The sequence below is a fragment of the Corylus avellana genome, chromosome 9 (genome assembly GCF_965113065.1).
Source record: "Corylus avellana chromosome 9, dhCorAvel1.hap1.2, whole genome shotgun sequence".
NCBI classification, from domain to species: domain Eukaryota; kingdom Viridiplantae; phylum Streptophyta; class Magnoliopsida; order Fagales; family Betulaceae; genus Corylus; species Corylus avellana.
Genome location: NC_142498.1, coordinates 2534203 through 2549470, shown reverse-complemented (window position 1 = coordinate 2549470; position 15268 = coordinate 2534203). Strand labels below are relative to the sequence as shown.

At 35.8% G+C, this 15268-nt stretch overlaps 2 protein-coding genes and 1 pseudogene across 4 annotated transcripts; 2 read left to right on the top strand and 1 right to left on the bottom strand.

The window, feature by feature from the left end:
• Window positions 1-985: 985 nt before the first annotated feature.
• LOC132189579 (protein SIEVE ELEMENT OCCLUSION B-like) lies at window positions 986-3851 on the bottom strand (annotated as a pseudogene). Its single transcript, XR_015909137.1, has 7 exons — window positions 3714-3851; window positions 3406-3498; window positions 2777-3210; window positions 2502-2596; window positions 2251-2381; window positions 1651-2090; window positions 986-1516 (listed from the first exon to the last, which is right to left on the bottom strand). The product of XR_015909137.1 is annotated as a protein SIEVE ELEMENT OCCLUSION B-like (transcript).
• A 319-nt stretch (window positions 3852-4170) lies between these two features.
• LOC132189954 (uncharacterized) lies at window positions 4171-9319 on the top strand. Of its 2 annotated transcripts, none has more exons than XM_059604811.2 (8): window positions 4171-4370; window positions 6464-6665; window positions 6800-6889; window positions 7033-7475; window positions 8098-8186; window positions 8286-8351; window positions 8443-8507; window positions 8674-9319. In XM_059604811.2, exons 2-8 carry the CDS (start codon window positions 6474-6476, stop codon window positions 9106-9108), a joined length of 1380 nt encoding a protein of 459 aa, XP_059460794.1. In that variant the 5' UTR covers window positions 4171-4370; window positions 6464-6473; the 3' UTR covers window positions 9109-9319. The 2 variants fall into 2 exon arrangements, with proteins under 2 accessions (XP_059460794.1, XP_059460795.1); XM_059604812.2 differs by having other exon boundaries at window positions 6455-6665.
• Window positions 9320-12593: 3274 nt separating this feature from the next.
• On the top strand, window positions 12594-14971 carry LOC148583578 (uncharacterized). The gene is made up of 4 exons (XM_088510448.1): window positions 12594-12633; window positions 13672-13987; window positions 14132-14398; window positions 14881-14971. Exons 1-4 carry the CDS (start codon window positions 12594-12596, stop codon window positions 14969-14971), a joined length of 714 nt encoding a protein of 237 aa, XP_088366574.1.
• The last annotated feature ends 297 nt before the right edge of the window (window positions 14972-15268 follow it).

The window sequence follows — 15268 nt, the reverse complement described above, 5'->3', positions numbered from 1 at the left end:
AGTATTCATGAAGTCCTTTTCATGTCTAACAAGTATGTTTGATAATGGTTTTGAAAAGTGTGTTTTTGATTTTAGTTTGAAAAAATGTTTTGATGTGATATATATAATGTAAAAAGTGTTTCATTTTTTATTTTTTTTTTGGTAGGATTCACATTTGAAAAGTGTTATGCGTTTTAAAAAGTATTATATGGCCTTTATTGGCCTAGATTCAAGTTGCAAGTAAGTAAAAGTGTTGTAATTTGATAATGTATTCTGAATTGTTACCCAAGCATATTTTGATTGGGGGTTTTTATTGGACTCTTGTTGTGTTTGGAAGTTCTTGTTGGACTACCTTTTCGTGACGTGTTCTTGTATGATGGGGCTTATTATTTTGAAATGTTGTGATTTCATATTGAGATAATGTACATTGTCCTACTATGAAGAAGAGAGAGGTTATATATAATTCGGTTGTATACTTGTATTACTTACGCATAATCATAAACGATTATGTAGATACTTTAAAATTGGCATCAAATTACCAACGTAATAAATATATATACCCTTTAGTGGCATTACATAATCAAACTTACTAATACTAATATCGGTGACACTGGTTATCCTCTTGAGTTATTTTACGGTTAATATATATTTTATTTCATAAATCTAATGGTTTATAAGATGTCACATTATAAATATATTATCACAATATTTAAATAATTTAAATAATATAGCACCATCGATCAATATTGTTAGATTCAACAAAATAAAAGATTAACCATAAAATAGCCCATGAGGATCATTGTCCTTTATTTGGCAGGGGTCTGTCCCTTATTTAATAGCACACTCAATGTACCAGCATTTAAATGTTTTATTTCATAGATCTAATGGTTTACAAGATGTTATATTATCACATTATTTAAAAAATTTAAATAATATATTATCATCAATCAATACTATTAGATTCAATAAGATAAAATATTGACCATAAAATAACCTATTTGTCCTTTATTTGGTTGGAATATGTCCCATAAAATTTAATAGCACACTCAATGTAGCATCATTTAAAGCTGATGTTCATGATACAAGGATAGTCAGACGTCATTCCATATGCTTTGGGATCCTTCCACCAATCATGATGTCGAAGGTAGGGGACCAATTTGATGAAACTTGTCATGGTACTCTTTGAAGCAAATTTCGAAACCTCTCAAACGCTTACAGGACTTTCAAAATTGTTGTCCCTTGATCACTAACTACCCTTGTAGACCATTTGGTCAACACAGCCCATCTACTCTTATTCTTGAAGGAACACAATAATTGTTGGATTTCTTGGTTCCTAGAGTGAGATTCGGTCTTCTTCTGGGTCTTATTGTGTTTCCAAAAATGTTGCTGTTTATGGCTTTTTCCAAGGCAAGACACCTCTATGGAAATGTATGCTTCCTTTGTGATTGGATCCTCCGCCACAACGTTTACTTTCTTGGAGAATTGTTCAATCCACCTGTTGTCCTCGCTTCCACAGAAGAAAGTGTACTCTTCGATCTAATTTCAGAAGATATGTCTAATATTAAATTTTATGTAAACACATTATGAATTTTGCTTAAAACTGCATGCATGAATATGTGCACATGTACAAGATATTTATGTATATTAATTTAGAGTTGTGAAAATGAGTCTGCATAGGGTCCAGGTGGATGCATGACAAATGAAAGAAAGACAAACCCAGTGAAAGGGAAGGCACTCATTCCTCGCTCCCGAATCAGGTGGAATATTGCATTTTCGTTATACACATCTCCTTGTAGGTTCATCATCACGACAGTAGGCTCATTCTCGAAGTGCCACTCCTCCTTAATGAACTTGATGCCAGCTAGTGGTGAAAAGTATTGCACTGTGTACCATGGTATTCTAGACCGCAACATCTCAAACTTCTTTTGTAGGCCATCAGTCCATTGCTCCACAATTGGGATCCATACAATTTTATATGTATCAGATTCATACCCATCCTTTCTTAATATTCCATTATAAATTGACTTCAAAATCGAGATATCATCACTGGAGATGTTCAGGCTCGTAATGAGCAATAAAACATTCTTCTTTTTCAGCACGTCGATGCTAACCTGTATTTAATACAATTGTGAAAAATCAATTCAAACCGTTAAATAGATTATTCTTAATATGTCTATTGTATATATATAATTCAAACGAAGTACCATAATATTCAGTTTGTAGCAAGTGTAAAATGAGAAGAATTACTCTTAATGCATTTGTAGAGCTAACCATTTTGTTGGTAGAACCGTCAATAAGAGGCTGCATGTCATCATTGGCGAAAATCAGCACCTTCAAAACCTCAGTGATTTCGTCAGGTGTTTGTAAAAGTTCCTTTAGTTTCCTTGCTTCCCTCATTTCCGCTATAGTGAACAAGCATCGAGGGTCAGCGTTGTTGCCCATTTTTTAAGGCCATTATATTGCGTGGGCAAGAGATTTAATGGACATGTTTCCTTATGAATGAAATCGGCCTTATGGCTAACCTATTTGTAAATTGCGAACCATTATTTGCGGCCTTAGCATGTCGCGGGCGTCACTGATTTTCTTGCCGAAGGGAAGTAGTTCTTGTGTCTTGTCCCTAAATCAGGCAACCATGGTGATTTGCATTAGATTAAAATTAAATGACAATATTATCTATCAAATATTTTATTTTGACACTCAGTGTCTAAACACCGAACCTATGAATTAGCCAATAATTAAGCAATTACACTACAACAACAAGTCTTATAATTGTAACATGTCAAGGACAAGAACTTACTCATCGCTCTTGAGACAAAGCATCTGAGTTGTGCAAGCTGCAATAGTACGTAATGATAATCCAGTAGACTTTCCATGGGTTCATCTCATCCCTTTTATCATTATTAGATAGCATTTTCAGCTCTAAGATGGACTCGATGACGTCCAACACGTCATTGATAAGTTTATTAAGTTCACCAATCATTTTTCCGTATTTTTTAAGGCCTGAGTATTTTAATAAGATGGCAGGCACATGCTTTGAGATCTCCGCTGATTCGACAAGTTGGTGTGATGAGCATTGAAGCTGGGCATGAGTCAAGAAATCCTCGTAATTCAAAGCAAAAGCCGCAAGCGTCAACACTGCTTTAGAATCCCATGAATAGCTTGAGTTAATTTGTTAAGTATTGACATTGTTGTTTTGTGTGCAATTTCCACACTTGGAGCCTTGCATGCCATCTGAAATTACACATTAATTTATTATTATTATTATTATGAACAAAATGCTAATGAACAATACTGTAAAAATGATCACATTCATCTCAATCCTAATTCATGCCACACACATCTAGCTGGGAAAAAAAAAAAAAGATGAGCTATTAATTGTACGAGATTTTTTTGGGTGAAAAAAATGCTATTCTTTATAATAATTACCTCATAGGAAAGTTGATTGAGTGTGCATAATAGTGGATCGAAGCTGACTGATCTGGACACTTTTTCCTCCATGTTCTCCGGGTGTTCCTGGCCCTATAGTAAATAAGAAGTAATTATAAGTATATAAATAAATTTGGTATGCAGAATGACAATTTGTTCACTCCTAATATTATATCCACACCTTCGGACTAGAAGATAAAAGGATAGTCTAGAAGAAAAAAGTTACAAAAAAGAAGGAAAGAGAATCTTCTGAAGAATATGATGATAGAAACACACACACACATATATATATATATATATATATATACCAGTAACACATTGTCGACAATCTGGGTGGAACGCCTAAGGATGTTTTTAACAACAACGAAAAGAGAGTCGGCATCAAATTTTTCGTCAGCTGGAACAATATGGGTTGCAGAAATTAGACCCATGAACTCGTCGTACTTCATGGTAAACGGGTTCGGGTCGTTCCGTTGATCACCCTCACCGGATTGCTGCGCTGTAATTGGCAGCAGAGACGGAGGAAGGGGAGGGCCGGTGTAGGCCAGGGCCCTCCCCCAATTTTGCAAGAAAAAAATTTTAGCAAGTTAAAAAAAAAAAAAAAAAAACTAATTTAGGCCCATTGGCCCTGTCCCAATATAATTTTTTGGCCCAATCCAATATATTTTTGGCCCTGCCCAATCAATTTTTTGGCCGTTGATTTTTTTTTAGGCTTATACCCATAAACCCATTCAAACACACACAAGAGTTGTCGATTGCAGATGGAAAATCCCGATATTGCAGACTTTGCAGTAGAATGAAAAAAAAAAAAAAAAAAATTCAGAAGAAAACAAAAACTTGGAAATCGCTACTGCAAACCTTGATCTTTCAGTATCCTCTGTAGTCTCAAAGAAGTTGAAAGAACTTCACTTGAACTTGAAGTCTTGATCTCCGGCACCGGCAGGCGGCAGCCGCGGCAGTAGCTTGTAAGTTTTCAAAACCCTATCTTCAATTTTTATGCTTGCTTTACTTCTCCCAAAAATTGTATTCACCAATCACCATTGTAGTCTGTTCACTACCCACAAGAGCTGGATTTAGGCAGTATCTGCAGCCAGCGCTTCTTGCCTCTTGCCTCTTGGCACTTCTTGCGCTATGCTCTGTCTCTGCTCTCTCACTGTTCTTTCTGTTTTCTCTTCTTGGGTTTCTTGAATTTCAGTGGATTTGAATTTTGAATGCGGTTAAATGATGTGAATGAGGGTTGAGAGAGACAAAAGGGTTATGCTTGTTGCCGTTGGGAATGGGTTTTTCTTTGATTCACTGATTGGTTTTTGTTTCTTTTCTCTTCTTTTTTGGCAATTTTAAAGGTTGAACGATCATTTTTCAAGTAAAATTCTATTTGTAATTGTATGGGTTTGTGAAAAAGAGACATTCAAGTTGCACGTTCCAAGGTCCCAACTATTTTACTATTTTACATTTTTAAATTTTCCTATTTTACTTTTTTTTTTTTTTTTTTTAGTTTACTTGATGCTGTTAGTCTTTGATTGGATTGCGATTAATCAACGAGATGAAATTCGAAGAGCTTATACATACGGACGTAATATCTTAAAGTACCGAAATCTGAAAATCTTACTTAACTATTTTAATGTATTTTTCATTTATGCTTTCGCTATTACTTAACTATTTTAATATATTTTTCATTTCAATTAAAAAATAATAATTTATGCCTTAGCCCACCGCAAGCCAGTGGACTTTTTAGCTATGTTTGAGAAGAGCCAGGCCCGGCACTGTAGCTGAAACGGCACTGTTCCAGCTACAGTGCCAACTTACACGTGGCAGTAGAAATTGATTTTTTATTTTTTATTTTTTTAAATCAAAATATTAAAAAAAAAAAAAAAATGGGGGTGGGGAACGCTGGGGTGGTTCCAGCCACCCCTTGGCCAAAATGGGGTGGCCGGACCACCCCATTTTTGGCCAAGGGGGTGGCTGGAGCCACCCCTGGCCGATCTGGGGGTGGTCGAACCACCCCCGTGGCCACGGGGGTGGTTCGACCACCCCCAGATCGGCCAGGGGTGGCTCCAGCCACCCCCTTGGCCAAAAATGGGGTGGTCCGGCCACCCCATTTTGGCCAAGGGGTGGCTGGAACCGGGTGGCTGGAACCACCCCAGCGTTCCCCACCCCCTTTTTTTTTTTTTTTTTTTTTTTTAATTTTTTGATTTAAAAAAAAAAAAAAAAAAAAAGATAAAAAATCAACTTTTGCTGTCACGTGTCAGTTGGCACTGTAGCTGGAACAGTGCCGTTCCAGCTACAGTGCCGGGCCTGGCTCTTCCCAAACATAGCTTTTAGATCCGTCCCTGATTGGCAGCATCCTATCGCTGGCCATAGTATTATCGATTGGAATGCTTGGGAGGTTAGAAACTCTTATAGGTTTATGGAAGAACAGCTAGAGAAGCATTCAACGCTGTTAGGAATTCCAAAGACTAGAACAATCTCAAGCACAGCAATATGACCATTCCTCATCCCCAGCAAAGAGAAGAAGTCTAAGAGAACACGCGTGGCTGGTTTTTTTTTAAGTAAAAATCATATGAAGGGCAGGAAATTCGAGAATTTTTTTTTTTTTCCAAAAATATTGTCAATGAAGAGTTTGTTTACAAAAAATCTTCAAGACTTTTTTTATTAAGGCAAAGCCAAGATATATAGATCAACGTGGTCAAATAAAACCGCGTGAAACAATGTCAATAAAATACAACGGTAGAAATGGTACGTCAATGAATAAAGCAAGGAAAAGAGGGGAGCAGGTGTGGTTCTTAGATCTTAGTTTGCATTTATTTATTTTTTAAGAACTCTTGCCAGCAAAAATGTTGAATGGTTCAAAATAAAATAAATAATAATAATAATCGTTTATTACAGAATGCGTAAATTAAATCAATTAGCTTTACTCATTCCTTTAAAAACGTTGATACGTCTTCACCAGCTCCCCTTTTTTTTTCTTTGTTTTTTCTTTTGTTGTATTCATTGAATGCTTCTCTGTTCTTCCACAAAACCTTTTAGAGTTTCTAATTAACCACTCAAGATTTCCCAGAGACAATACAATGGCCAGCGATGAGATTCTGCCAATTTCCGCACAGCAACCCAGTGAGGGTAATCAGCTCCACGAGATCGTGGATCTAATTTCTGCAACCCATATTGTTCCTGCTGACGAAAAAATTGATGTCGACTCTCTTTTCATTGTCGTTAAAAACATTCTCAGGCGTTCCACCCAGATTGTCGACAATGTTTTACAGGTATATATATGTTTCTACTGTCATATTCTTCAAAAGATTTTCTCAAAGTTATGTTTAGTTATTGATGACGATTGATGGGATTAAGTTAGTATTTGAGGTTTCTTTCACTGATGATTACTTATGACTTGCTATAGGGCAATGAACCCCTGGAAAACCTGGAAGAAAAGGTGTCTAGAGCCAGCTTCGATCCACTATTATGCACACTCAAGCAACTTTCCTCTGAGGTAATTACAAAGGAAAGGAAAAATGTGAGATTTTATAATTATATTCAATATAATTCATTCAACAATGTCAGATCATTTTTATTGTATATATAGTTACATTAGCATTTTTTTTTTTCATAATAGTAATAAATGTGCAATTTCAGATGGCATGCGAGGCTCTAGGTGAAGAAATTGTACACAAAACAACGATGTCAATACTTAACAAACTCTCAAGCTATTCATGGGATGCTAAAGCTATCCTGACACTTGCTGCTTTTGCTTTGGATTACGAGGAGTACTTTTTGGCTCTTGTCGAGCTTCATTCATCGAACCAACTCGTTGAATCAGTGGAGATCCCTAAACATGAACCGGCCACCTTAAAGCTCTCGGACCTTCAAAAACACAAGAAAACGATTGATGAATTTACCAAAATGATCAATGACATGTTGGCCATTATGGAGATCATCTTTGAGGTGAAGAATCTATTTAATAATGATATAGAGGAGGGACGTGCAGCATCAATATTGCATGCCCCGGAGCTTGTCTATTGGATTATCATTACTGTTGTAGCTTGCACAACTCAAATGTGTTGTCTCAAAAGTGACAAGTAAGTTTTTGTCCTTGACACGTACTAGGAAAATGAGGGAGATATTACAAATTTCACTATAATTCTTCTACATAAAGATATTGTTGGGGTGTCCACCATTTTGTTGTTGTTCGATCACATATAACCCTTCTTCAATTCCCTTATTTGATTAGAAAAAAAAATATTGTTGTAACTAAAATTTGTAGTGTCTTTAGCAATGCTCCATGTATAATGTACTGTTAAATTACCATTTATCTTAAAAGCTTAAGCTTATAGGAAGACGTAAATTTAATTACTTAATCATTAGTTTAATACTCTCCTTCACGTGTTTGAGCATGGAATATTTAATTTAAATTGGGGGTGAATTGACGGAGTCAAAATTCGATTCCAAGACCTTTAGCTCTGATACCATGTTAAATTATCATTTATCCAAAAACTTAAGCTTATAAGAAGATGTAAATTTAATCACTTAATCATTAGTTTAACATGTACTACATATGCTGAAATCCTTCGTGTAAAAATCACTGTCATGTCACCAATTATAAGACTTTTTGTAGATGAACACGTTGTGTTAAAATAAAATATTTGATAGATAGAATTGTTATTTTAATCTAATGCAAATGACCATGGTTGCTTGATTCAGGGACAAGACACAGGAACTACTTCCCTTTGCAAAAAATATCAGTGGCACCTGCGAGAAGCTAATGGTGACAATAGAATTAAGCGGTTTAGGTATAGGTTAGCCATATGTCGATTTCATTCATAATTAAGGAAACATGCATACTATATATTGAATTTGTTTGTTTGTTTGTTTGTTTCTAATCAAATAAGAAAAAGCGGGTTACAGATTTAATCGGCAACAAAAGAGGTGGGCACCCCAAGAACAAAGCCCAAATGGTAAACCTACATATTGAATTTGTTGCACGTGCAATATAATATCTTCAAAATGCATGGGCACAACGCTAACCCAAGATATTGTTCATTGCAGAGAAACTGAAGCGAATGAGAATGCGTAACCATATGATGGTCATAGAGCCACGTGGACCCTACGCGGTAAAGTCATTTTCACAACTATATATATATATATATATATATATATATATATATATATATATATTCTGCACATATATTCTGCACATATCCATGCACGTTGTTTTAAGCAAAATTCATAATGTGCCTTTACATAAAATTTGAGGTTAGACATATTTTGTACAATCAGATCGAAGAGTACACTTTCTTTTGTGGAGGCAAGGACAACAAATGGATCGAACAATTCTCCAAGAAAGTAAACGTTGTGGCTGAGGATCCGATCACAAAGGAAGCATATATTTTCATAGAGTTGTCTTGTGTTGGAGAAAGCCGCAAACAACTACAGTTTTGGAAATACACTGAAACTCGGAAGAAGACTGAAATATTCGACTTCGGGAACCAAGAAATCCAAAAGTTGTTACTTTCCTTCAAGAATGAGAGTAGATGGGCTGTGTTGACCAAAGGGTCTACAAGGGTTGTCAGTGATCATGGGATGACAATTATGAAGGTCTTGGAGGCTTTTGAAGAGTGGAAGGTGAATGTGCGTGAGAGAGGCTTCGAAATTTGCTTCAAAGAGTACTATAACAAGTTTCTTCAAAGTGGTCTCCTGCCATCGACATCCTAACCAACAATGGCAAAGTCAGAAGTTCATCTTTGAATGGACCGAATAAGAATGTAATTACAGGATAAACTTTTTTTTTTCCTCTCTATATACTATAGTTTAGATATAAATTTCCTCTAAACTGAGTTGAAATAATTTTTTTCAAACATAGTCTAATAATTGACATGTCCTCTTACATGTGAGAGACATGTTTTTTTTAAATGCTTAACAGAGTTCCACGGTCAACTCATTTATTTCTAACGTCTAAAATTTCTCCGTTGTTACACATAAAAGTGTCCAAAAGTCTCTCCCCAACTGCTCATCTCCTTTCTCCTTCTAAAACATGATATGATATGAAAAACTGCCACCAGAGCTGTTATTGTGGACATATTTATTTGAATCCTGAATGAAAGTTTCAACTCGTGTACCCATGGAAAGTGAAACTTGGCCAGTTTGTGATGTAGCGGTTGAAGCCACTTGTCCACCATTGATGCTTGATCAGTTTTGTTAATAAACTGATAAGCCTCTTTGCTGTGTTGCATTGAGGCTCTACAATGTGCTATCTCATGTTACGGACATTTATAAAGAGGGAAACTGGACGTTATTGTTCAAAACTATTTGGTCTGTTTGAGTCGTTTGACTGTTTTCAAAAATAATTCTACGCTGTTTTTGGTATTTTATATATACTGGATGAATAACTCATCATTTTCCATAGCTACACGCTTGAAGCCCCCTATGGTTGGTGCTGATTCTGCTGCACAAGTTTTGAATTGGGTCCTTTTAATTACGTAGGCACGACATCACTACAATAAAACAAATTTTTTTTTACGGAAATTTTTTGACGTTTCTTGGTGTCTGACACGTCAGAAAATTTTTCTGACGTGTCGTTTCTGACGCGTGTTGATTCAGCAAAAAAATTTTACTGACGTGTTAGAGGGTAGAACGTCAGAATTTTCTGACATTCTAATATACCACACGTTAGAAAAAATTGCTGACGTGGTAGAGATGCCACGTCAGAAAATTTTCTGACGTGGTAGAAATGTCACGTCAGAAAATTTTCTGACGTGGTACATTCACCACGTCAGAAAATTTTCTGACGTGGTGAATGTACCATGTCAGAAAATAAATTTTTTTCTTTTTTAAAATTTTTTTTGCAGGAGTGGTCTAGAGATTAAATTAATTTAATCTTTATTAATTTAAATTAATCAGAGATTTTTTCTTTATTAATTTAAATTAATTTTCAATTCAATTATTTTTTTTTTTAGGAATTTCTCTGCACCCCACTCAAGTGGCCGGTGCAGAGATTTTCGTTTCTCTGCAGGAGAGGTGCAGAGAAACGAAAATTTTTTTGCTTCTTTTCTCAATTTTTTCTTTCTCTCTTCTTTTCTCCGGCCAGCTCGATCTCCATTTTCTCACTCTCTCTCTCTTCTTTTCAATCTCCATTTTCAAAAATTCAAACCCAAAAAATCTTCAAAAAATCAATCTGAAAACCCAAAAACCCAAATGCCAAACTCAACAAATCTTCAAAAACCCAAAAATCTTCTTATCTTCTAGAAGAGATCGATCTCTTCTTCTTTCTCTTTTTTTCTTTTTTTTTGTCTTCTGCTTCTCTTCTCCTCTTCTTTTTCTTCTTCTTCTTCTTCTTTCTTCTTCGATTTGCTGCTTTCATTGTTTCCCTCTAGATCTAGAGGGAGCTGCCGTGCAATCATGTGCAGAGAAGCAGGCTAGGAGATTGAGAGAGGAGAGAGAGAGTGTGTGAGAAAACGTGCAGATCTAGAGTGTGGAGAATTAATTAAAGGGAGAATGAGAGAGGAGAGAGAGTGGGAGAAATAAATGATGGGGGAAAGAATAAAAAGAGTAAAAAGTTGAAGGAAAAAAGAAGAGGAAAAACTTTTAAAATCCCGCCCATATTTTTGCAACAGTATTGAGGGAATTTCTGACGTGCCATGTGTAGCATGTCACCTGGCATGTCAGGAATTTTCTGACGTACCACACATGGCACGTCAGGAGTTTTTATAAAAAGATTAAAATCTAATTAATATATTTTATGACGGGTAAAGCACCACGTCAGAAAATTCAGAAAAAAATTATATAATTATTTATTTATATATATACAATAAATAATTAATTCTTGTATCATAATTTTCTGACGTGACGGTGTGCCACGTCAGAAAAATTCTAACGTGGTAGTGCACCACGTCAGAAAATTCTGACGTGGCACACCGCCACGTCAGAAAAATTCTGACGCAGCAAACGTGGCAACGTCAGAAAATATATATTTTTTTATGTTTTAAAATTTGTAACAATTTTCTGACGTTGGAGTATTTAACACGTCAGAATTTTCTGACGTGTTAAAACTAACACGTCAGAAAATTCTGACGTGGTACTATTCACACGTCAGAAAAAAAAATTTCTGACGTAGTAAAATTCCAACGTCAGAAAATTAATGACGTGGCAACAATACATGTACTGTAGCCACGTCAGAAAATCCTATTTTTTTTGTAGTGCATACTCAAAGAGTAGACAAGTTTTGCTACTTTGTCAGCTAATAACATCAACCTAACATGGGCTTAAGTTGATCTATCGGTTGATGATGCTCTCAAAGAGGATGCATCAGTTGATTGATATATATGGAAGACAAATTTTATAATTTTGGATGATTAAGAGCATGTTTGAGATTGTGTTTAAGAAATAGAGTATTTAAGTCATTTTTTGTCATTATATGGCTTTTTTTAACCCTTAAAAGCGTTTCTACGCTTTTTTTTTTTTATATTCTTTTTAAGTTTCAAACAAGCTACACCCGGAACCTACAACATTTCATTTTTTACGAAGGAAATGAGAGAGAGAGCCAGCGCTCCATATTTTGTCTATAATTTGTTGCACAATTTCTCTTGCTAATTTATGAGTTTCACCATTAACTCCTTGTCTTCCATGACATATCTGCCAATTAAGAGACAGGTTCAATGTTAAATTACTACTTGTTTTAAAAGTTTAAGTTTATAAGAATATATAAATTTAATCACTTAATTAATACTTAAATATTTTTCTTCATATGTGCGCTTAAAATTTTAATAAGTGGGGCCTAACATATAAAGTATTAGGGGAGAGTTCACATACTCCCCTCAAACTACAAAATAATTGACAATGTCCCCAAAACTTTCAGTTATGACAATGTCCTCCCAAACTACCAAAAATTGTCAATGTTCCCCCAATGATGAAATTACCCTTAGTAAAATAAAAACAAAAAATACTAAAACTTCTAGAAGAAAAAAAAAAACCAAAACAAAAAATAATAATAATAAATCCAAGTAGTGACCAAATTTAAAAATAAAAAATTCTCTTTTATAAGAAAAAAAATTAAAAAAAAATTCGATTTTTTATAAAAATTGAACATTTTCATTTTATATTTTTTTAAATAAAAATTTCTGTTTTAAAAGAATAAAATTTTTGTTTTAAAAAAAAAAATCTTTTTTTGGAACAAATTTTTTTAAAAATAAATAAATTCCGGGATGGCTGGTCTGCCCTTGGCCGCCACTGTCGTCTACTCTCGTAGGTAAAACCAAACCCCCCCTAAAGGAAATGAAGAAAAGAAATCAAATCGTTTGCAAACCCTAGAAAAATTAGATAGATAGATGGATAGTAGACAGGTAGATGCTTATGGGAGAGACACTTGTAATGAGAGCGCTACGGCGAAGCCATCACACTTCTTCTTCACCGTCGTCGTCGAATTTGTCTTCACCGTCATCGTTTTTTTTTTAAAAATAAAATAAAATAAAAAAATCAATTTTTTAAATTAAAATTTTCTTTAAAAAAAAATTTAATGTTTTTCAAATTTATAAGGGTATTTTTGTCTTTTTGAGAAATTTATAGGAGCATTTTTATCTTTTTGCTTGCCTTGAGAGGACATTAACAATGTTTTAGCAGTTTGAAAGCTAGAACATTGTCAAAATTGAAAGTTTGGAGATACATTATCAATTGGGTGATAGTTTGAGAGATAAAAATCATTTCCAGTCCAAAATGGATTGGAGAGGATCCAGTTGATGGCTAGGATCTCTACTTAGAGATCCTAAGGCCATCAACCCGCCACGTGGTGCATTAAATTTTTTTTTTATTATTTTACTTTTAAAAATAAATAAAATAATAAAATAATAAAAAATTAAAAACAAATATATATATATATAAAAAGGGGTGGCCCGCCACCACATTTTGGATTGAGCATAAATTCAATAGGTTTTTATGGAATGGAAAGGATGTTGAAGCTGCTAAGGCAAGTGGCTTGGGCTGATGTTTGCTTTCCAAAGAAGGAGGGTGGTTTGGGTTTGAAAATACTTGAAGTTTGGAATAAAACTTCTATGCTTAAGCACATTTGGAGTATTTTTGCTAGGTCTAGTTTTCTTTGGGTGTCTTGGATTAAAGATAACTTTTTGAAACAAAAGAGTTTCTGGAGTGTTGGCATTCTTCGAAATTGTTCATGGTGTACTCTTAGAGGGACATTGCCAAAGGATTCTTGAGGTTTGAGGTGGGAGATGGGGAAAATATTCATCTTGGATGTACTCTTGGCATTCTGATGGAATTTTATTGGAAAAGTATGGGTTAGAGCTGTTTATGATACTCAAAGCAGTGTGGAGGCAAAGTTATCTACTGTTATTCGCAATGGTGACTGGTTTTTGAGACCTGCAAGGTCTGATGCCTTGGTGGAAATCCAATCCAAGCTTTCTGAAGTTAGCTTTGGCCCTAGAGATCATCCTATCTGGACTGTATCTAGAAAAGGAGCTTTTGTTAGCTCTGAGACTTGGCAGGCTTTAAGGGAGAAAAAAGACCAAATTGAGTGGTGGAAGATTGTCTGGTTCCCTCTTGCCATTCCTAAGCATGCCTTCATTTTGTGGCTTGCCATGAAAGACAGGTTGGTTACAGGGGTTAGATTGATGCAATGGGGATACCAAGGAGTTGTAAAATGCTGGTTTTGCAGAAACCATTTGGAGAGCCGTGACCATTTATTCTTTGAGTGTAGTTTCTGTTATAGAATTTGGAGATTTTGTATGGCTAGATGCAGAGTAGATAATCCTCCTCTCATATGGGATGATATTGTTCAGATGGGATGCAGCAATTGGGTTTGCAAAACTCTAAAGTCCTTGCTTTGTTGTCTGGCTTTGGGGTCTGCTCTGTATCATATTTGGTGTACTCGAAATGAGATTCAGCATGCAGGACATCCGATAACTGAGGAGCAGATTTTGGTAAAGATCTTGTGGGAAGTTCGGAGTAGAGTAACTGGGAGAACCGGAGAAGGAAGTTTCCTAAAACCAGGGAAAATCCTGTACTTTGTTCCTTATGGAACCTGCCTGCAGATATGCTTTGTTGAGGAAAGCTGCTGCAGTGGAATTTTTACAGTTCTGATTTTTTAGTCATTTTTTTCTGAGTTGTTAGTGTTTGTTGTTATAGCAACTGGTTGTTTTCTGCAGATTTTGCTGCAGTAGGTTTTGTTGCTAAGTATGGTGTTCTGCAGCTCGTTTTGGGTTGCTTGTTTTAGGCCTCTATGAGGTTTTGTTTTTAGCCTTTTTGTTAGGCTTGTAATGTGAGTCTTCGTACAAAAATTCCAGAGAGGGAGGCTCTAACCTCTCTCTAGAAATTTTTTCAACCTTCGTTTTTTTTTCTTCCATCTCCCTGGTGAGAGCAGCCACCTCCTTAGTGAGGTTTTTCTGAGGAGGAGATATGGAGTTTTTCTCCATTCTCCTCCCTCTTCTCTGTCTATATTTCTTGTTTTTGGTGTTTTCTTTTGTTGTTTTTGTTGTTGTGCAGTCCGACCAGACCAGGAGCTCCGGCCTCCTTCATCCTCTTCGATCAGCCTCCGTTCACCGCTGTACAGCGCCGCCCGCCTCCTCAAAACTGATTGGGTTTTTAGATCTAGTTTTGAGAAAAACTAGATCTAGCCTCTTCGGTCAGTTTTCCACCAACACGCGTCATCTCACCTTGTTTCTCGGCCTTTCAACTTCCCAACGCCACCTCCTTCGGCCGGATCCGACCACCACGCGTTGGCGCGTGGATCTCACGCGCCGGCGCGTCAGCGCCACGCGCCTGTCAGTGCACGCCTTTCTCCGTTCCCCGGCCATTGTTACTGTTTTCTGGTCTTTTTGTTGTTGTTTTCCTGTTGCTTTTATGTATTGTCGTTTTTTGTTGTTTTTGAGGT

Excerpts from the sequence above, each read along its gene's own strand:
- LOC132189954 (XM_059604811.2), top strand. The coding sequence starts at position 6,474 with ATGGCCAGCGATGAGATTCTGCCAATTTCCGCACAGCAACCCAGTGAG. Across the intron at positions 8,187-8,285 it reads AATAGAATTAAGCGGTTTAG|AAAAAGCGGGTTACAGATTT; the intron begins GTATAGGTTAGC and ends TAATCAAATAAG. Across the intron at positions 8,508-8,673 it reads AGCCACGTGGACCCTACGCG|ATCGAAGAGTACACTTTCTT; the intron begins GTAAAGTCATTT and ends TTGTACAATCAG.
- LOC148583578 (XM_088510448.1), top strand. The coding sequence starts at position 12,594 with ATGGCTGGTCTGCCCTTGGCCGCCACTGTCGTCTACTCTC. Across the intron at positions 12,634-13,671 it reads CGCCACTGTCGTCTACTCTC|TATGGGTTAGAGCTGTTTAT; the intron begins GTAGGTAAAACC and ends TTATTGGAAAAG. Across the intron at positions 14,399-14,880 it reads CTAAAACCAGGGAAAATCCT|TCCGACCAGACCAGGAGCTC; the intron begins GTACTTTGTTCC and ends GTTGTTGTGCAG.